This window comes from Streptopelia decaocto, assembly GCF_964273445.1.
Source record: "Streptopelia decaocto genome assembly, chromosome: 2".
NCBI classification, from domain to species: domain Eukaryota; kingdom Metazoa; phylum Chordata; class Aves; order Columbiformes; family Columbidae; genus Streptopelia; species Streptopelia decaocto.
In genome coordinates this window covers 122,012,979-122,035,014 of record NC_138655.1, presented here as the reverse complement: position 1 = coordinate 122,035,014, position 22,036 = coordinate 122,012,979, and the positions used below count along the sequence as shown (strand labels likewise).

At 36.1% G+C, this 22,036-nt stretch overlaps 1 protein-coding gene across 1 annotated transcript in view; it reads right to left on the bottom strand.

The window, feature by feature from the left end:
* NEK10 (NIMA related kinase 10) overlaps positions 1-20,794 on the bottom strand; it is a gene marked incomplete at its 5' end in the record, with an annotated part of 90,818 nt that extends 70,024 nt beyond the window's left edge. The window contains 15 exons of the mRNA XM_082045870.1: positions 1,099-1,163; positions 4,299-4,376; positions 6,597-6,658; positions 8,240-8,379; positions 8,867-9,091; positions 10,434-10,520; positions 11,677-11,756; positions 12,513-12,580; positions 12,933-13,011; positions 14,990-15,031; positions 15,713-15,797; positions 18,592-18,690; positions 19,200-19,330; positions 20,334-20,394; positions 20,721-20,794. Of these exons, the coding sequence (XP_081901996.1) occupies positions 1,099-1,163; positions 4,299-4,376; positions 6,597-6,658; positions 8,240-8,379; positions 8,867-9,091; positions 10,434-10,520; positions 11,677-11,756; positions 12,513-12,580; positions 12,933-13,011; positions 14,990-15,031; positions 15,713-15,797; positions 18,592-18,690; positions 19,200-19,330; positions 20,334-20,394; positions 20,721-20,794 (1,376 nt within the window). The remainder of the gene's footprint in view (positions 1-1,098; positions 1,164-4,298; positions 4,377-6,596; positions 6,659-8,239; positions 8,380-8,866; positions 9,092-10,433; positions 10,521-11,676; positions 11,757-12,512; positions 12,581-12,932; positions 13,012-14,989; positions 15,032-15,712; positions 15,798-18,591; positions 18,691-19,199; positions 19,331-20,333; positions 20,395-20,720) is intronic.
* Positions 20,795-22,036: the final 1,242 nt, after the last annotated feature.

Here is a 22,036-nt window from a genome sequence, read left to right as displayed (position 1 = left end):
TCATTTCCTCATTTTTTTAAATAGTACTTCATATTATGCTTGTCACTTTATCTGAGTTCCTTCTTGTAATGCATTAAATGACAGGATTAACATTTGTCTGCATCTAAAGAATCATGACACCCATCTTAGAATTTTTGTCCAAGTAGTCTATTCTTAAAGAAGAAAAGGGCTGAAAAAAGCAAAATCTAACATATATTACACAATATTTGATTAGTGACTTGCTTAACTGAAGGTTTGCTTCTTTTTAAAGTTCAGGCAGAAGCAGAAATACAGAAAATTATGGCATTTGGAGAAATATGAAAGACAGTAAATCAGCCCAGATGTATCACTTTCTAAATTTGAAACCAACCACGAACATTCATTACAAACTGGGGCCAGTTCAGTACAAAATCCTCTTTTTAAAAGTAAAAATAACAGAGGTGTTACATTTGGAATTCTAGTAACTTACGATGCAGAATAAAATCATAGAGAAACACTACTGATAGTCAGACCCCCCTAGGCAGTGATTACCATCCTAATCCCACAAATCATAGTGCTGGGTTTTACACGGCCTTTGTAGCCAACCTGGTGAAACTGTCATGTTACTAATAAAGATGGGTGACTGATTAAACACATTTTCTCCTTATTGATCCAAACATTTCAGCAACACTCCTAAGTAAACCGGCTTAATGCAAAGTCATTCCCATGTGAAAGAGTGGAAGGCTGAGAGAAAAAATTTACTGCTCCCAGTCACTTGCTGCTATCCACAGCTGTAACTTGTATCTGCTAACCTTCAGGATAAAAGTATGGTTTATCTCCAACAGTATCACATCTATCCTCAACACATTTTAAATGTTGATTTATGGGGGAGGAAGAAGCCCCTACAAAGTTATCATCTCTTGCATGCATACAATGGAAGTCTCCACACTGAACATCTAAATCTTGCACTGATGCAATGCAGGAACAGCTGTCTCTAGTGGCAGACAGGACAGAGGTTGCCCGTTACTGTTTTTATTTGCTGAAAATAAATGACATTTCAAAACCCAGGTCTTTCTGATTGGACTTATGACTTTTGAAAGCTATCCTAAAGGGGTTTCACAAAACATTTTGTTAACATACCTTTTAAAGATATGTCGATTTCTTTCCATACTGAAGAGAAATCTCAGAGCTCTGAGAGCATAACACTGCAGCAGGAAAAATACTTAAATTAATGACAAATTTATACACAAATGGAAAAGCCACTGATAAATGTCAAGGATTCCCCTTGACTTTATACATTGGTATGTTTTGTACTTTAATGGCTAGTAGATAACCTTATTGACCTGATAATGAAGAGGGTAAAAATACATAAAGTTCTTCCTGTATTTTAAAAGTTGGAAGGGCCATTTAGGGTTAAAAAAAAGGGGCAAAAATAAAGTGTGCAACTACAACTATAGTACATGCTGAGGAACATTTAAGTCTTAATCATCTCTTCATTTGCAGATAGCTCAACACTTGAGACCTGCTCTCTTCTCCAGTGCTGAAAAAGGTAAATGTAATCAGTGGGTTTTTAATGATGCACTAGAAACAGCATTTTGCGTTTTTTTTTTCTGAAAAAATGTAGTGTAGAACACCGTAAGTTCTAACAGAGGACAAAAAAGAAAAAAGAATATATGAAGTTCATATTTACAGAGATATTTATGTACCTCAGTTTCTGTCTTTATGTACCTTAGTTTCAATATTATGTCTACTGAAGAAAGTTGATTTTTAAAACAGCCGCTGGCAAGTAGTTAACATGTATGCTTTTATGCAACTCATCTTTAATTCTGTTTATCAAGAGTCAATAATATGGCACATACATGGCTGACCAAACAAAGATGATGGTGTAAAGTAAGCCAAAGGGAAATAAGATGCTGGTATCTAAAACAATGCAAATAGCATATGCCTTTGACATAGTTTAGGATTACTTTATTGCATCAGTGACTAAAACACTACCACAGTCCAGCATGATAATCCCTATTTAGACAACGGTAAACTTTGAATTAGTGATAATAGCAGAATTAATCCCTGCATTAAAAACAAATCTTTCAATACAGAGAAAAGGTATTAAATGAAGAAAATAAAGGCCAAATGCTACTTTTGAAGGAAGCAGGATACTTGAAAGTTTACAGAAAAGTTCAAAGTAAACTCCCTATCACAGGAGCAGGATGGTGTGTTCCGATGTCCAGCATTCCACTGAGTCACAACTTTGCTGTACAGAACAACCCAGACCAGCTGGGCCAGAGTCTCTACATTCAAAGTTTTTCCCTTCAGAGACTACACATAGATCTTACTGTAGAAAGCCCATTAGTGAAGGGGCATGATAATAGATTAATGAGACAAATAGATATTTTAAATGGCAATAATATTTGTCTTTCTCACACTAGCATAGTGAGATTACTATTTAACATTTGTGATATGCTTCAGTTAAGGCATGATCATTTTATATATGCTATGTATGCAGAATAAATGACTGATATCACTGCCACCCTTGAGGTAATGGAGTAAGATCACTAAGGTAGCATGGTAGAAAAGCAGCTGAAAATTTAGCTGTTGAAAACACAGACAATGGAGTAGTAAAGAAACCAGAGCAGCATTGTGAGAATGCTAAGAGAAATGCCTGTGAAATTCAAAAAGGGTTTTCCAATAGCTGCAACCATTTTGCATAACAGTAATGATGACAAAGGCAACACAGAGAGCAGTGTGAGAACCTGAACAAGGTTTCACTAAAAAAAATACTTCTTATTGTTTGCCTGAAACGGATTATTTTTCATACATGATCATTAGGTTCATTATTAATTCACATGGCTTCAGGTCTAAGTACAGTGGCTTAGTATCTCTTGTGAGTTATTTTCTGTCACATTCTGCTGGAATCTAAGAATGTCAGTGGGCATAAATTTAGCTCCTTACAGTTGTATGAGGCAACACCACTGAGCATATGCTCCAGTTTATTAGACTCCATATTAGTTTCTTATACACTCTAGGAAGATTTTTATTTATCTTAGCCCAGAGCTGATTTAACTGGAGTGCACAGTAAGACCTCATTGCAGAAGAAAGGTACCTAATCCACAGAATCTGCACTCCAACCCTAATCTAGAACAACTGTGATGAGAAAGATGACACTGCAATGGATATTTTAATTTTTTTTGTGGAAATGCTTTCCGTTGCTATCCAGGCATGTCTACCTGATTAGATAGTTGAGTAGTTACGTAGCCCTGTTAGTGTAGGGCTATGCCAGAACAAAGACCAGGTGAGAGGCAGGATCCACCTGTGCCAAGGACCTCCTCACACTTGCCCATGGAAAGGCAACTGGAGCAGCAGCAGTTGTGTGCATTCCTGAACCCCAGACCACTACTTTCCTGTAGCTTAGAGAGACACCAACGCCACTTCACAGAGGCTGGAGAAGAGCTACCAGATAATTAATTACTACAGATAATGTTTTGCAGAGTCATAGAATACAAGGTTGGAAGGGACCTCGAGGATCTTCTGGTCCAACTTTTCTTGGCAAAAGCAGAGTCTAGACAAGATGGCCCAGCACCCTGTCCAGCTGAATCATAAAAGTGTCCAATGTTCGAGAATCCACCCCTTCCCTGGGGAGATTATTCCAATGGCTGATTGTTCTCATAATGAGAAATCTCCCCAAGAGTAACTTGTACCCATTACCACTGGTCTTTTCCATGTCACTCTTTTTAAAAAAGGTGTCTCCATCTTCTTTGTAGCTACCCTGTAAATACTTGAACATGGTGCTAAGGTCTTTTAGCCCAAGTTGACCCAAACCAGTAGATTTAGGCGGGTATCAATATGCAAAACCAAGAACCATTCTATGCTTACTAGCACTATATTTATCCTACATTTAAATTTGGTCTAGTTCATGTGCTATTCTCCTGTAGTTCATTTAACCACATTCAACCACAGTAAGATGATCCAGAAAGAAACATATTAGTACAGTATGAAATCTACAGTAGTTCCAATGAAGATCAAAGCAGTAAAAAGATTATCTGATGCTGGGCAGCCTGAACAAGTGGAGGAGAGATTATCACAAGAAAAATACTCATTTTTCTTTACAGCATATGAGGTGTCAAAAAACATCAGAAAAGGACACCAGAAATTGAGTCATTATTTAACTTTCAGTTTCTGGCCATTTGTTATTCCTGGGTTTATTTTAGTGGATTTTTTTTTTTCCCTGTTCGGTAAGATTTTTTTACTGTGCATTAAAATAAATTTTAAAATTGTAAAAACTTCTCAGGGACTCTTTGGGGCCTTCAATGTGCAAAGGAAAAAAAGAAAAAAAAGATAATTACCTGTAATAAATTAGCTTTCTCAGGATTCCTTTCTTTGTTTGGTAAAATCAACTTTGCTATTGTATATATTCCATTTGCCTGGAAACAGAGAAAGGTCAATATTAATAGCACTCCTCTGCATAGAAACCACAAATAAAAAGCAATGTTATTTCAGATAAATCAGAAGGTAATACCAATTGACAATCTGAACATCCTACTGCACACCTAAATTATAGGCTCAAGTGACTTAAACACACATGAGATTGAAATCATAGTTACATTTAAACTGATACTGCAAAGGGTTTGTGAACAGATAATGAAGCAATGCTTTTATCTCTAGAGGTGAAGTCAATTGCAGCAACAGATCTCCCATCACCATGTGGATATTTGAACGGTGAGGAACCACAAGCCACAACAAATATAAACTGAAGAAACACCATAAGGGATAGCCTGAAGAAAATGTCTATGCCTTCAGCAGGATTTTGCGAAATCCATACTGTATTTCAGCTTCCATTTTCATGTAACCATACTTGTGTCCTTATTAATGTATCCATTTTGTTGGTTTGACAGGTGGGCAATTGTAGATTTAGTTTCAGTACTGCCCCCAGTTATTTGACAAGCTCTTTGTTGGAAAATACCCTCCCCTCTCTAGCAGAGTTGGGGGGAAACACGTGTCAGCCCCGCAGAGGCTCTGCTGTAGTTCCTGACATATTTTCTTAAACTGTTCTTGAAGGCAGAGTTGAGCTAAGGTCTTAGGCTGTGCAGTAGAGCCCTTGAGTCATAAATACATCTGGCCTGCTACCAGGACTGCTCCAGACTGCTATCGAGGCTGTAAGTTGAGGCAAGGACACAGGATGGACAGCAGCCACTGCAGAAATAAATGGTTCTCAACTGCCTGAACCAAGAATTCTTTGCCACTTAATGAGATAGACCTTTAGAAGCCACCTAGCTCAACTTTCTCAGCACATAACTGAAAGAGCTGCAAATCTTGTTCTTCTATCTGTTTTTAACCTGAGTTCCTTCATTTTGTTCACCATGCAGCTCTCAAATTATGTTAGCACAGAGAAAGAAGCAGGATTCAAAACAGAATAGGTTGTTTAGGGTAGAACTCCAGTTGAAATGACCATGCTTGAAGCGATGTCCTGACCTAAATGAGGGAAACTGTCTGGTGTTTTGACAAAGGGAGAGGTCATTGTCTTTTAACAGGATGAGTGGGGAAAGAAGTTAAGCTTGAAACACCTTTTTGCAGCCTGCACATTGTCCCGTCAGTTTGTAAGCAATTTATTGACACCACAGTTATCATGCACTGCTACAGCAATGCAGAAAAACTCTATGTTAAAATCAGCCTTTTATGTCCCAAATCCCCCAGTAGTTACTCTCTTTTCAAAATATATCCAAATTAGGTAAGTGATATTTTATTTTGATGAAACCAGGCTCAGCCTAAAGTGTACACAGTTACATTGTTTAAATAAAACATTGTCTAAATCAGTAGGATTTATTGATCATTTTAGTACTTAAGATACATAGATTTTTTTTTTCTATACTTACTTCCATTCCTTTCCTCTTAACCAATACATTTGAAATATACACAGACTTCACTCCCAATCATAGTTAGAGCTCTTTGTTCTCTTCATTCCTCTAAGAGTATCTCTAGTTGGGTTTTAAGCTCACTCAAAGGCTTTGATCACTGATTTAACATCTGGAGTATAAGAGCTGGCTCCAGATTTTAGTTGGTATTAATGCCCTAAATATTTGTGTCTTTGACTACATGTGGAATATATACCAGGGATTTTAAGAACAGTTTTCAGAATCATAGATTCTAGCTGATTTAAACACTAAATTTTAAAACACAATTTAGAAACACAACCTTGGGCATGGAATGCCAGGAAGTTATCTCAGAAATACCAGACTCTGAGGAAAGGAGAAATTGTGAAACAAAGCACCAAGATGAAGCTGCACAGACTTTGTTTTAATAAAAGTCATGAAATTCAGAATTTGTATTTCTCAGTTAATTCAATGATTACTTTTATTTACCATCTTATTTTGACTATGGCAAAAGCACGGCAAGAGATGCCACTCGAAGTGAACCCTGTCCAAACACAGCTGTTTATTCGCCCAGACAACTAAAGACATATGTTGACACCTTTGTGTATGTCTCTGTGTGTAAATGTATAAGGAAACAGAGATAGTAAAGTTATATAAAGGCATATTTTCCAATGTCTTTCAAATTAATTTTGTTTGTTAAATAAATGATGTTGACAAATAAGAACAATTAAGGCAAATTATAATGTCCTACTTAACTGAATGAAATCTTCCTACCTGTACTACCTGGTATGCGTTAGTCTCATTGAGCACCAGTTCAGTAATTGCAGCACAACAAGCTAGAATAAAAATTCAGATGCAACATTTAGGGCCAGATTCATAAAGATATTCAGATAGTGTGGTGAGATAACCTTAGCTAAGGGCCAAATGCCCATCCAGCTGCTCATTCACTCCTCTTACTTAAAAGGACAGAGGGAGAAAATAGGATGGAAAGGTTCCTGGGTCAAGATAAAGACAGAGATGTGGCTTACCAGTTACCATTACAGGCACAACAAACTTGACTTGGGGAAAATTAATTTAATTTATTGCCAATTAAAATAGATTTTGATAGGGAAAAAAAAAAAAAAAATGAAAACACCACTTAATTCCCCACACTGTATTTTTTTCCTTCAGACTCATCTTCACTCCGGTCTCTGTCTACCTGGATCTGGTGGATGAGGGTTACGATCAGTACGTAACAGTTCCACTCTGCTGCCCCTTTCTCTTCACACTTCTCCCCTGTCTAGCATGGGTCCTCTCCACAAGCTGCAGTGTGAATACCTGCTCCTCTGAGGCCTCTCCCATGGGCTTCAGGGGAATCCCTGCTCTGGTGTCTCCTCCTCCCTCCCCTTCTTTTCTGACCTTGGCATTTGCACTGCTATTTCTCACCTTTTTTTTTTTCCTCTCCTTCTCTGCTTGTCCAGTGTTTTTGCCATTTCTCAACTACGTTTTCACAGATGCACCACTGGCTTCACTGATGGGCTTAGCTTTGGCTGTGTCCAGCACAGGACAATCCTTCGCCTCTTCCCAGAGAGGCCACCACTGCTAAGAAGACCTTGCTACCTACACTCAATTCTGAAGGCCAAAGATATCAACACGTACTCAATCAGAAATAAAAAAAGATGTCTGTAAGTTCAGCACTACTTCTTTCCTAGGACTCCTAAAGGAAAACAGAAGTAACCCAGAAATATGCTCCACGCTGGCAATACTTTTGGTACTGCAATTTATTTCACATTACCAGCTCTTCAGGGGTAACATTCATGATATTCAAAAACATGGCTTATGTTACAGCTTTCAGGAAGATACTGCAAAGTCGCATGTAATCCTACTAAGGGTATTTTGCAATATTCCTCTACAGCCACTGGAAAAAGACATGATCCTCTGGAAGACCTTTCAGAAAGGGTAGTTGACCTGCTGTTGACAAATATCCTCTAAAAGAGATTCTCTCCATAATTAATGAGGAATGCTCACCTGTCTGGTAGTCTTTAAAATACCACTTTGAAAGAGTCCCATCATAATCAATTCCTGATTGATCTACCATAGTAAATTTGAATAGAGGGGAAAGTATGATTAAATAAAAAATAATCTCAGGTGAAAAAAACTAGATTTTAAATATATATATATATGTTTTTGAGATATTTTTACAGGTAGAAGAAACATATACAATTCCCATGTACATACTTAATGCTTTGCTTCTTTCTAAAAAAAGGTGTGTTTTTTGAAAATATGTGCTGGTTTTGAACATTCAGAAATAAACACAGCTGACTTGGTGCTCCTAGCCCCTAAATCAGGCAAAAATGTTTACAATTTCAATTGCGAAATATTCTTAATCCCTTTGGGCAAGCAAACATATAAAAGAGGATTAGGCCTTACAAACTTACCTGCTTGAAGTGAGACAGTATTTTCTTGCATCTCATCAGGACTCAAATCATCTGACAAATGAAGATGATGGATTCTCCCTGCTGCGTTTGCACTAGATAAACTTCCAACTGAAGAGCGATCAGAAACGAGATTCCTTTCCCTGAAAAAACAAACAAATTGCAGTGTAAAAAAAAACCAGTGGCTTAACACGTATTTATTAACCATTTTTGAAGTTCTGAAAAATTGTATGTTTTTTCACTAAATTAGCTAATACACTTTGAAAAAGCAAACAATCTGTTACACAGAAAATTCCTTTACCATGTTCATCAATGATATTCACAATTCTAGCTCACTAAATAGGAGTCTAATTAATAGGGAAACTGACTAGGCAGTAATGATATATAATCTACTCATTATTTAGTTTATACACTGAAAATATTAAAAACACTTTAAGATAACAATGAAATATGCATAGCTAAAAAAATATTGCTTATTCATTATGTGCTAAATAGCCTTTTAATTTCTACAGACATCACATACAACTGAACAAAAAAAGAGATGCTATTTGATAAAACAGTGCTTGGTCAAATACAAAAAGGCAATACAGTCTCATATAATGGCCATAAGGTTGAGGACTGAACACCTACCCCTGTAATATGTGAAGGAGCTGCTTGATTCCACCCCAAATCCGGATTTCTGCACTCATCTCAGGGTCTTCGCAAATCTGTACTAGAATCCAAACTATACTCCATAGAAGTTTGATATGATCAGAATGGAGTAAACTGAGCAAAACTGGAACTCCTTCATACATTTTTATTTGCTTTTTGACTTGCGACCCTGCACAGAGGAGACGTAGCAACTCTGCTGTGAGTCTAAAATGAAACCAGCAAGAAATGTTAACGATACGATAATGATCATAACCTTGTCTTGCCAGTTAGCAAAGGGGGAAAAACACATCAAACGTTTAAGAAAGGAGATCTGCTTCCTATTAAAAAAAAAAAAAAAAAAGTTAAGGAAAACTGGTTAAAGTCACTGTAAACTGGTTGTCCACATTCTCACAAGGGATAAAATTATATTTACATGGAGTTTGACAGCCAGCATAGGCAGCCAAGTACACACAGCCAGGATGGAGGGGCCAGGTGGACTGCAGTCATCCATGGTACCAGCTTCTGGATAATGGCAAGAGTCCTACAAGTAGCACAGACTGCAGGCACATGTGAAGTCCATCTGTGGAATTAGAAGAACTCCACAAACAATCGTAATTCTTTTCCAGTGTGGTTTGAATATTATTTTTACAAAAGGGGTTCAACATATAATTCAAAAGGTTTATACAAGATTTCCATTAACTTCACCCCAATTAAAGTGGACGTTCCATAGAAAATACAGTCAGGAATTTTCATTTCCACTTTAAGCGAAAAAGCTGCATGTGTGTTTGATTTGTGTGTTTAGATTAATTTTGCTTCCCATCTACATTACACAGTATGTTTGGGATACATTCAAATTCTTGTTTTCATAACAAACTTTTGCTTTACATACAATCTAAATAATTTCAAACTCAGAAACCAAATAAATTCTACTGGTATATTCAATTTCTTTATCTTCAGTCATATGTAAAATAATTTACATGCATGAAATAATTAAGCATGAAATTTTTAAAAATCTCTTCAAAATTTTAAATGTGATAGTATAAGTGACACATCAGATTTGAGAGTCTCTTGGTTTCTTACCAACACGCAGATACCCAATATGCAGATAGCAGGCTTAGCTGAGATGAAAGGATATTTAAAGAACTGAAGGAACCTTTAGGTTTTTCTGACTAAAGGGAAATGAGGTCTGATCCATCCTCTGCCTTAAGCTACAACTGCTATATTTCTTGCAATTTTTTACTAGTTTCTCTCTCCATCTAACCACTCGGGTCTGCCAGGAACAAAGAGGTGACACACCAAGAAAAGCAACTGATGTGACTTTATGGTAACACTGCAATTTATTTGCACTGCACCATAGGCCATAAGTGGAGAGAGAGGAGACAGCTTATAACAAAACTACTAGAAAATATTTTGCTCTATCAATATCTGGCTGAAAATACATAGGTATCAGAACCTTATGTTGAATATATTAAAGTGACATATTATCTAATTCCTCTAAATAAACATCTCCCTACATGAAAAGGTAAAAACATATTTTAACACAATTAATCTACAAGCAAAGTCTCACCTTTTAGAAAGCAAATCGTATTCATGTAATATCACCAGCAAGTTCTCAACAATGGTGAGCTCACTTATCTTCTCCCTACATTCTGGACTGCAAATTGATTATTCCTGGTATTTGTATCAAATTAAATTATATGAAAAAAAAACCACATTGCTCTTTAGCCTCCTTCCTTATACATTCAACCAATAATTTTTTTCTAAAGTCTTATGTAATAATATCATACTGTGCACAGTAATATGTAAAGCCACAAAAATATGCTGGATGACAAAGCAATAACTTCCAATTTTCCCAGTTTAAAAAAAAAATATTAATGCATAAAAGTGAAGACATAAGAGTATTTCATTTGTTTCATACTAGAAATTAAGCAAATGAGGTACATTTTTAGAATCAAATACAATTTTCATGAATATTTGTAATATTCAGTCCAATATCCAGTCCAAATATAACACATTTAATTCTGTGAAGAAAGTTAAATAGAAGTCGAAAATGTATGTATAACATCATTTAAATCAATGCTGATATTAACAAAAAAAAAATATATATATATAAACTGAAATAGAATGAAAGAGATTTGGGAAAAGATAAAATCCAGAGAAAACTTCGTAAGTAAATTTCTGCTGATCTCAAGGACTTGTGCCTATTCTCTTCAGCTTTGTAATTTTCCTTATGATTTTTCATTTGAAAGATAAGTTTGTTATACAAGTCTAGAAGTCAGCAGAACAATACTTTAAAAGTAGCAGCTTTTCCTCTGTAAAAATATTAAGGATGAAAGAAGCTGTTATCTTCCTTTTCCTTTTTTTCTCTCCATACCACGAAAAAGGCTTATCTTTATTTTAAAAAGCCATTAGTAAAGAAAGCATATACATACATGGATTTGAGCATATGCATTCATTATTTACTACACTGAACAATATTCTTGCTGGCTATTGTGAGGCATTGTTGTATCAAGCTCTGCACAAAATACATTTATATGCAGAAAGTCAGGAAGAATTTCAGAATCCTGCATAGGGATTGCAAAGAAGGATTCTATGTCTCCAGTCTTGCAAAGTTCTCCAAATGAGCAAGAATTCTGCTGCAAGTACCAAACTTCCTACTTATTTTCTACTGCTTCAGTATAAAATTAAGCACATTTCATAGACCTACACAGAGCAAGGCCTCATTTAAAAAAAAAAAAAAGTCTTTCTCATAAACAGCAGTTTTAATATTGTGTCAAGAGATAATATTGAAATGCTTATCGTGAACCTACCTTTCTGCGAGGCTAGTCAGGGCAAGGAGGGCACCCAAGAGCACGTTGCTGTCTCTAGCAGATAACAAATTTACTAAGGTCTGGAAAATGAAACATGAAAGAAGATAAATAAGAATCCTGCTATTTTCTTTTATGACTCAAACATATATAGAGGTATTTATCAAAAAGTCAAAATTCGGGTAGCAAATGCTCACACAATACCCTAAAAGTCCTAGGCACATTTAAAGTACACTTAAATATACACTTACAGACTAATAATACACCCAGTGCTAGGACAAGCAAGGATGTTTCTTCTCAAACAGCAGCTAGCACTTCTCTTGACTGCTAAAGCATCTGTTTAACTTAATACACCATTGTAAAAATCTGTTCCTATGTAAAACACTTCAGAACTCTAAATCAAGGCCTCGTGAAGCAAAACAGTAATTTTCAGCTTATATTTAAATAATGCAGTATGTAATTTAGGGCCGTGCATATATTCCGTTAATGTTTTATATCAAAATAAATTTCATATTTGTTTAGGTCCTATAAAAATCTATGTCATAGTAATGTAGCTAAAGACAGTGTAAACATCAGTACCAATTTTTATAATGAGTTTAGTCCAAACATTTAAGATCATATACCATGCAATAACCATGCATCAGTCCAATTAGCTTACACACAAGAAATAATTGTTATGATATTACTAATACATCTGTAACACACAGAACTGAGATTATCTTACTTTAAAAGCTTGGCAAGGTAAGGAATTTACTCCCGCTTAGATCAAATCTGAAAAAGCATAAGTCATTCATTAACTAGTTAATTAGTCATAATCGGCAAGTTTATAAAGCACTTACTTTATGTGCTCCACTTGCTATAACCCATTGTCTTTGATCTTTAACAGCAGCAAGCTTTTGGAAAATGTCTATGGAACAAAGGAAATCATGTAAATTGAAGCCTTACCACTTAATATTTTTCATTTTACTAATCAGTAATAAAGCAAAACACCGGATATGTTCTTTGAACCATGACTATCTCATTTCACTCTGTTACTTCAGTGCGTGAAGAAGTATTAACTTCTTAAGGAAATATTACTTATGTACAAAACCAAGATATGCATCTCCACAGCAATTTCAGTTTTTACTTGTGTGATGATGCCTACAATGAATTTAGTAATATCTATCTTAATGATCATCTCAAGTATTTAAAACATCTTAAGCCTCACACAAAAAGTTTTAAGTGCCCTTATAATTTATGTTATCAGCTGTAACGCTTACATGTCATGTTGACCAACTTGTCCACATTATGGTGCTTTTCTCCGTAATCAAGATAGCCATTTGCTACCATTTCCATATACTACAAGTAGGGGAAAAAAAAAAAAAAAGGATTACATTAAAAATAAAGTTTTAAGAATTCATAAACCTAGGACTGTTATGCACAGAAATAGCCCATAGGTGGTGCATCTGTTTCACGAAAAAGCTGAGTCTGCAACTTCCCACACACTTTTGCTGTAAAACTTGTCAGGGAACAGAAGAGATCTTGGAAGTTTAAGAAACAAAAAAGCAAGTCTGAAATTCTAGAAGGGGAAGATTCACTGAAGACTATCACATACGACGACCCTACTTCTAGTGCCAAAATGCCATTCTTTGCAAGCTGCTAGAGGTTGATAAGGGTTTTCTGGGGAATTACCACTCCATGTTTCTGCTCTCAGACCTTTCTCTCAGCATCTACTACTGGCCACTGTTTGGAACAGACAGATGGATCTTCAGTCCACAGAGCTGACAGGCTCAGACTCCACAAAGCCTACATAACTGCAGGGGGGGACTTTTTATATTTTAACATAGCCAAATGATGGGAAACGGTGGTCAATCTTTTTTAACAACCCTCTTAACTACCCATACATATTTTTCCAGGAAATTAAAACTATCAGAGGGATGTAATGTTTGTCAGGACACAAAATCATTATATGATTCTCTGTATCACTTATACATTGGTTTTACATATGGTGGCATTTTGAAATTTCCAGAACACTGTACAGGGAAACTACAGGGGTTTCAAGCAGATGTACAGAGTGGCTGGAACTACAGTAGTAGCACATAATTTAGAAAGAAAACTCACATGAGGAGGACACTACTATGCAAAGTAATACTGGTAATAATTTTATCAGTGTTTTCTACTAAAACACCTCAAAGCACTTTACACGAGAACAGTTTTTTTATCTGAAACTGCCCCAAAAAAAGTTTTAGGCTGTATAAAATAGCCTAACGGAGGACTTTAGGCGTGTGATCTGGCAATATTTGGATGTGCAATTCACCTTGAAATCACTGTCACCCTCCAAATTTCCAGCGGATTTTTGAAAGTCTCAGCTATAACTTTTTTTCAAACTGCATTTGAGAGTGCTGGAAACACATTTAACACTTAATTTTATCTTGCATAGTAAAAACTATTATTAATTATACAATTTGGATTCCTGCTGCTGAGAACCACTTGCAGATGTTGTCAACATCTCAACAGGCCACTGCACTTTGCACTGTGCAAGCTCCTCAAAAAACAGGGCTAAGCATCAATGACACGCATTAATGGCACTGGAAAACGCCAAGCAGCTCCTGTGGGAGCCATATCCCTTAGAAACTACCAGTCTTTAACTCCTGCAACTTCGGGGTGGTTTCAACCAGGTGGTTGTCTGACCAAAGGGCTCGTAGCACACTGTTGGTTCTTTGAAATATAGTTGGGTCCGTAAATATTAATGAATGATGACTGCGTTCTAGAAAGATACATTTGTTACAAAAAGTTCTGATGTTTTTCTAGATAGAAGACTCTACAATGTCTACAATTTCTTTTGACTGAAGCAATTGTGCTGACTTTTCTAATCCTTCTCCCACTTCAGGGGGCATTTGTTAAGCCTCCTAACTCAGTGAGGGTGACAGAGCACTGGAACAGGCTGCCCAAGGAGGTTGTGGAGTCTCCTTCTCTGGAGACATTCAAAACCCGCCTGGGCATGTTCCTGTGCGACCCCACCTAGGCGTTCCTGCTCCAGCAGGAGGATTGGACTAGATGATCTTTTGAGGTCCCTTCCAATCCCAAACATACTGTGATACGGTGATACTGTGATACTGTAACTACAAGTCCTGGGTTAAATGCTGCTGGAATGTAAGGAGAGCTGCTTTGTGCACTATTGAAAAAAAAAACACACTAAGTACTTATGAGCAAACAGAGGAATAGACTTGTTTCTTTCCATAAACCAAGAATACATGTTTTTTACAGAGTATTTAATTTCAAGCATAAGAGACCGACATGTACCATAACAGGCAAAAAGTACTATGAGGAATTCTACCTGAGCTAGATTTTCAATCCCACCCAAGCTGTGGAGCATTTCCTAAAAGAAATTAAAGAAAAAAATAAAATAAAATACAGAAAATGCTAGAATCAGAGAACACTAGAATATAAATGGTCTGTTTGTTATGAATGTTGAGAAGCCTTAACTCCAGTGGTCAAAATAAATGGATTCAGAGTTCTGAATTACTTATAATAAGTTGATAAATAAAAACACAGCAGTGACATTTCAAAGGTTTTAAAACTGGAAAAACAGTATAAGCTTTGGAGCACACAGTAAAGAAATACACGAAAACAAATATCTTAACAGATGTCTAAGGCTTAATAGCTACTTGTTTGGAGTTCAGAGCATTGAGCTGCTAGGAGGAATAGGCAGCTTTAAGTTTTTTTCACTTACTACATTATGGGAATTTTACATATCTACATGGTAAAGTAAACTACAGAGTCTAGAGCTCAGAGCAAGCCATCTGTTATGGAGATTTACAGGTTCTTTGTTAGGGCTGGCACCAGCAGATACTACATAAAAAATATCAGAAATCAAGCAGTAACGGTGCAAATTCACTCTTGCAATCTATTTGTTTGCAAATCACATTTTTATATATAAAAATACTGGTACATACATATAATATGCATCCATAAGAACGCAGGTTTTAATACACATGCACCAACACAACTCATGTGCATTCTCTTATCCAGGGAAGAAACAGTATCCTGATATACTGACCTGATAGCATGGATCTCTTATGAGTAACCTCAGGCAGACTAATACTCTCAGAAAATGGATGGATGGAGCCTGATTAACCCACTCCCTGTAAAAGAAATATTCAAAACATAAATCAAATACAATTTTTAAAGTGTTAAAACACTGAAACACTTTGATTCAGAAATCAATCAACTAACAAATCAGCAACATACAACAGCTGTATAAAATACTCTACTATATAAATGTTAATGCCATTTATATTCAAAAATAGTAACAGCCTTAAATAAATTTATTTCATTATATGAACATCGCCAGTCATCACTTATTATCACTGAACTGACAAAGGAAATTTCATGCTTATCTCTAGGCACAAACCAATCATACTTTTATATAAACTTATTTTGTGTGTTTAGATTAAGGACTAAAAGGGCAAAAACATTGAGAAACAACATATCAAATTTCAGTGCACAAAATACACTTATATAAAAATATAGGGAAAAACACATGGGTGGTACAGAAGTAAATATAGCTAGATTTTAAATTATTTTTTAAATTATCATAGTCTATCCTGGGTTTTAAAAACTGTAATATCATTAATCCTTGGAATAATTCGCTCTTTAGTGTAAATGTTCTTGATATAGGATTATACTTCGAAATAGAACTTCCTCTTTTATATTTCTCCATACAATTCCCCAGCAAACAACTTGGCAGAAAAAAAACCTCAGATTTGCACAAAGCATCCAGGGGCAGTAATCCTGCAAAAACCACCAATAATGGAATCACTGTTTCCATTGTCTGCTGGAGGTACATAACCCCATTTTCTTATTTAAAATAAACCTAAACTTGGGCAGCTTTGCAGTAGGCTTTTTGTTGTTGTTGTTTTAAACAGGGGAACAGAATACGTACTATCTGGGCAAGTTTCCAAGGAACAGAAGAAGTCTAAGCAACATGGCAGTTCTCTTCCCTTTTTATCATTTGCAGTTGGAAACAACACTAATGGCTAAAAATATTTTGATAAAAATAAATGCATTACAAATAGATACTAAAAAAAAAAAAAAAAAAAATTAAATCTCAGCCCTCCTATGCCACTATTCTGCCCAAAGTAAAGCTATTTTTCATTATGCTTCTATAATTGGCTGCTTCAGAATGGCACAACATTTACATGGAAAGAAAAGAGCCATCATACACTGGTAGGCAAAATTTGTAGGCCAGATTTTAAAGTGGTCTGAAGATTATTACCAAGATAGATCTACCAAGTTATTCTTTCAAAAAGCTTTGACTCTTGACAGGAGTTAGTTTCATCAGCAAAGCAATGCGTCCATCACATTTCTAATCAAGGACAGTAATTCTCTGAGCCTGGTCAACACTCAAGAGCCTCTTCTACTATAGTTACACTTACAAAACATATTACTAGATAACCTACTGTATATCCAGCATATGCCATCAGGATTTTTTCTGCCTGCTTAGTTATACTTCTTATCCAAACTACTTAAGTTAAGCAGATCACAGCTTTCTTGTCAACAGAACTATCTCCAACCAGGACTTCAGCTGACAAAGTGATGCCAGTAAGTGAGTGTGATTTTTTTCTTGCACCCCAAGCAACATGGTTATGCCAGCAAAAGTATCTAATGCAGATGAGGGTGACAGTTTCTAAGGTTCTGACAAAATGCAATGACAGTAGTTCCAAAGAGAGGATGCCATCACAGCCTTAGTAAAATATTTATAAAGGGCAACTAAATCACCTTTGTTAACTACACTTACCTTATGGGTTTTATATACATACTAATATATACACATTTCATTAACCTTACCTGGGTGCTTTCATTTATAATACAAGAGTGGTTTTGCTCTATCATAATCCCCAAAAAAGTACCAAAAAACCCCAAAATATGAGCTGGGTATGGCACAATGTATAAACAGGACTTGGGAAGACACAATACATGTTATTCTTAGACTTCTGGCAAATGAAGCTGCGCCACTGACATCCCACTGGTGGGTACTGAGATGATAAAGTTCACTTGCAAAGAAAGTGGTATCAGATTTAAAAATCACTTAAATGATCTGTCTTAAACTCACTGCTATTTAGATAATTAAAGTTCCCTAGTCAGTTCTGAAAAACGGTTTAAGGAAACTATGTGGTTTTTTTCTGTAAATTCTAGCAGTTACACATTAATACCTTTAAATGCTCTAGTATTCTTCCTTTAAGCTTCTGTAGCACTCAAGATTTCTCAGAAAATGTACTCGGGTTTTAAAAGGAAAAATACAACACCGTGCAGTGGTGTATAGCAATAGAAATTCTGAAAAACACACTCTTCAGAAAATATCTTTTTCTATCCTCCCTATTTTTTTAAGGTCTTGCACTTCTTCCTCGCTCAAGTGAGAGCAGCATAAGAAAGGGCTTTCCCTTTCTAATCCTGTTGTACACACGAATGCAAATAATTATGAACAGTAGCATAAACTCCTCTGAATTGTATGAAAGACACTGACCTTTCCATGTATAAACAGCAGTCCATAAAATATAAGTAAAATCAGTAAAATCATAATTAAATTAGAAATGCAATCCACAGATTACAGATACCAGATATGAACAAATGATCAAGGAAACACAGCAGATGTTAGAATTTCAGTCATCCAAGTTTTAACATGTACCCAAGGCTGCCTTTTTTCCATCCCACTAACCCAAGCATTTGGTCTTCAAAGCCAATACAGAAGTGATTGTTTAAAATTGAGATTATGCAGACATGTAAAGCTGGCAGTTTCCACACAGAGGTCTATTGTTGAAATATACATGCTGTATATATTGTTGAAATAATATGAAACATCATTCATGCATGTTGGTTCTTCACTTTAGGCAAGAAAGAGTGGCCCTCCTTGGATATGAATGTGTTCAATATACTGACCTGCAGGTAAGTCTGTTCTTAACTAAAGCTGTAAAGATGTCTTGAAACAGTTTATTTCTGGGGTGTCTGCTAAAATTTCTCTCATTCTTGTAGGTCACACTGATGAGGAAAAAAAAAACAACAGCTGAATTGCTGATTATCTTGCTTCAGCAGAATTTCAGATTGCCAAAACTTAACATTAGCAAGAAAAATTAAGAAATGTCATATCAGCAGTTACAATGGAATAACACAACTTTACATTTCTGGACATTAACAGCATGGAAGAACAACCTGTCTCACACATAATTTGGGACTATTATAATGGTATAATATGAGCCTTCCAAATAAAGAAACATCGACTTTATTTAAATGGACTATATTAACTTTCCACAGTACACTCCACTGAGTGGGACCACATGTCTAAAACTTACAAAGGCAGGAACACTCACGGTTAGGTTTAGAAAGTTAAAAATATATGATCCGTATCTCAGATAGGGGTTAACATGAAAGTAGAAGTCACAGACATAAGTACAAACATTAATGCTTTCAACACCTCAAGAAGGCTCCAATACATAAAGATGTTCAGAGTTACAACACAGTGTCACCATATTGGCTTTTTTTTTTTTTACCTGAAGTTTTCAAGCTCAACAACTTCTGTTGATTCTTGCTGTTGACCACGGGCTTTTTGTTCATTGCTGTTGACATTTTGCCGAGCTCTTGTCACACGGGTTTGACCACTTTCAAAATATACAGCTGGAAGCTAAGAAGTAAAGGGATAATATTTGTGAGTCAAATGCTGCATTTTAAGTATCATAACAATGATATCAAGCAAAAGTACCTCTTCTAAAGTTCTGACTTGAACTCTGGACATATAATATGTCATTATAAAATATACACACACCCCACACAGAACAAAACTGATGTGGCAGAAAACTGATGTAAAACAAGGCTGGAAAACCAGTACATGGAGATATTCAGAACATGAAGAACAGTGTCTTTATAATAGTAAAGCTCAATAGAATCTGCAACATACACTCATTATCTACGCTCCTCATCTCTCCCAATTCTACAATTGCACAGCCTTCATATTCCTTTTAGGCTGCAGAACTCAGACGTTTCAGCTTTCTGCTCAGAAACAATTCCATGCCTCTATCCAGGAAGGGAGTGTATAACTCCCATCTCACACAGGTGACTCCCTAAGCCATTTTGTCATATCTTTTTACAGAACAGAAAGGAAGAAATTGTTCTGGCGTTCCAAGGACTCACACCCATCATATGTCGGTTTTCTTTGCTTCAAATGGCAAACACAAGCTTCACTAAGTGACTTGAGGTCGAGGAGATTTTACTGTATCCTATAGGTTCCATGCATCAATATTTATGCCCTGCAGATTTTTAGCTGAGGTGTTATTGTCCCGAGACAAATTGTTTATGGTTAAAATGCTGGGTTTTTTCATTTTATATTCTTTACCACTCTTGATCATGTTGTAAGTAATACATATCTAAGGCCATCTTCTCATGACATTGTGGAATGTCATGGAAGAAAACAAATCTGTTAGGCTGCTTGACTATATGCAACAATAAAAGTATGTAAATGAATTAACTAAAAAAGTGACACCACATTCAGTACACAAGATTTTGCTGACATGTTTAGTCATAATGGAACACAATATCCTAAGTATCATCCACAATCACCATTACCTCTAATTATACAAATCTACAGCATGTTTAATAGTTACTGGAAAATAACAGTTATTGAAAAATACCTGTTGGTCACTTGACTGAACATTTAAGAGAGACTGAAGTCTTTTAAGATCAGAATAACTCCTAGGATAAAACACAGCACCATAAAGATATGTGTTAATAGTTGCATAAAAGTACTTTTGTAAGAGTAAAGAAGGTCAACAAGCAACAACGCTACTGACAGAAAATAAAGTTTCCTAGTGTTGCCTAGTGCCCTCGTTTCGCACAGAGAAGAATTTATAGCTTCTCCAGAATGCCTTAAATCAACAAAGGTGTAAATAAACTTTGTGACCAGAGTAACCGTTGTCATGTTTATACTGCATTTCAAATTAAAGCGTTCTGCTTTGGCAGCTAGTGCAAATTCCACATGGGTCCTGCTGAAGTTCAAAGTAAGATGTCAGATACTATACCTCACAGAGATCCCATGAAGTTTTTTGTCTGATGCTTTTTCTGTGATCTTCAATTTCTTGTCCTGATCAGGCATTGTGTACCACTATTATCAGATGGCTAAAAAACTCATTTCCCTAAAAACAGATAGATAGATAGAATTGTATCATTGCAGCAAAAGCAATACATACTTACAGAACAAACCAATAAAACTTTAAGGGAAAAAATAAAACAGCTCTAACATTTTCCCAACATGAACCCTCAGACCCTTTAGAATTCCAGATACTAACAAGAAAGTAATTAACCTAATATACAGAAATGTTGTTTTCCCAACACACAGGTAGATAATATTGGCTGTCTTGCTATTACACTTCATTTTTATTAGGATTTCTCCTCTTCTTCCATGTTAGAACCATTATTGCTCACCATGGATTATCTGTTTATGTTATGGCAGTGCTTACAGGCTGACATCAAGGTTGCATCATACATGCTGTTGTACAGACAACAGAAAATGTAATGCTTTTATCATCTAAATAAGCAAGACAGGTGAAGGATAGCAAAAGGAGGTATCTGACAAATAAATGACATATTTATGGACACATTATGCAGTCTGCTGAGGAACCACAGACATTTTCAGTAGTTTGAAATCTGAGTCTTCTGAATTTCAGCCCAGATTTTCTTGCAGTGGGACACACAGCTTCTTCCCATAGATGGGCACAGTTGTCTGGCCTGGCCCCATCAGGCCTCATCAGGGCTGTTATCGCATCTTAGATCCACTACAGACGAACATTCAGTCTGTAGGTCTGACTTGCCACAAAAGCCCACAGCTTGTTGTTTGCGTAGTATACATTTGTTGTATAAACCCCTAGAAAGAGATAGAAAGAGAATAGTCAAGAGGAATCTCTTGCTGCTGTGAAAGCAACTATATTGATGCAGATCCTGCTCTGAGTAACATGAGGATTGTCAGGAGGAGGCCAGGGCTGAAGAATGATCCCAAAGAAGCGCATACACCTGCAGCATATTGATAGAGCACTTTGGATTTAAAAAAAACACAAGGATGTAATTCCACTGTCTGATCCTTTCTACCCATTTTACTATTCACTAAACATGGACCGTTTGGGTTTTCCCTCTGGTGTCTTTTTAATAGGATTGTCCATATGAGAGATGACAGCCTCCCCTTTCTCTTGTGCAGTGTAGAATTCCTCTGCTATTGATTTTTATTCCTCTTCCTCTAAAAGCAAAGAAGAAAAAAAACTGGCAGGAAACAAAAGCACCATAAACTACCAGAAGCTGCTGCTTCTCAACCAAAAATTAGACACAGAACTACCCAAAATGCAAC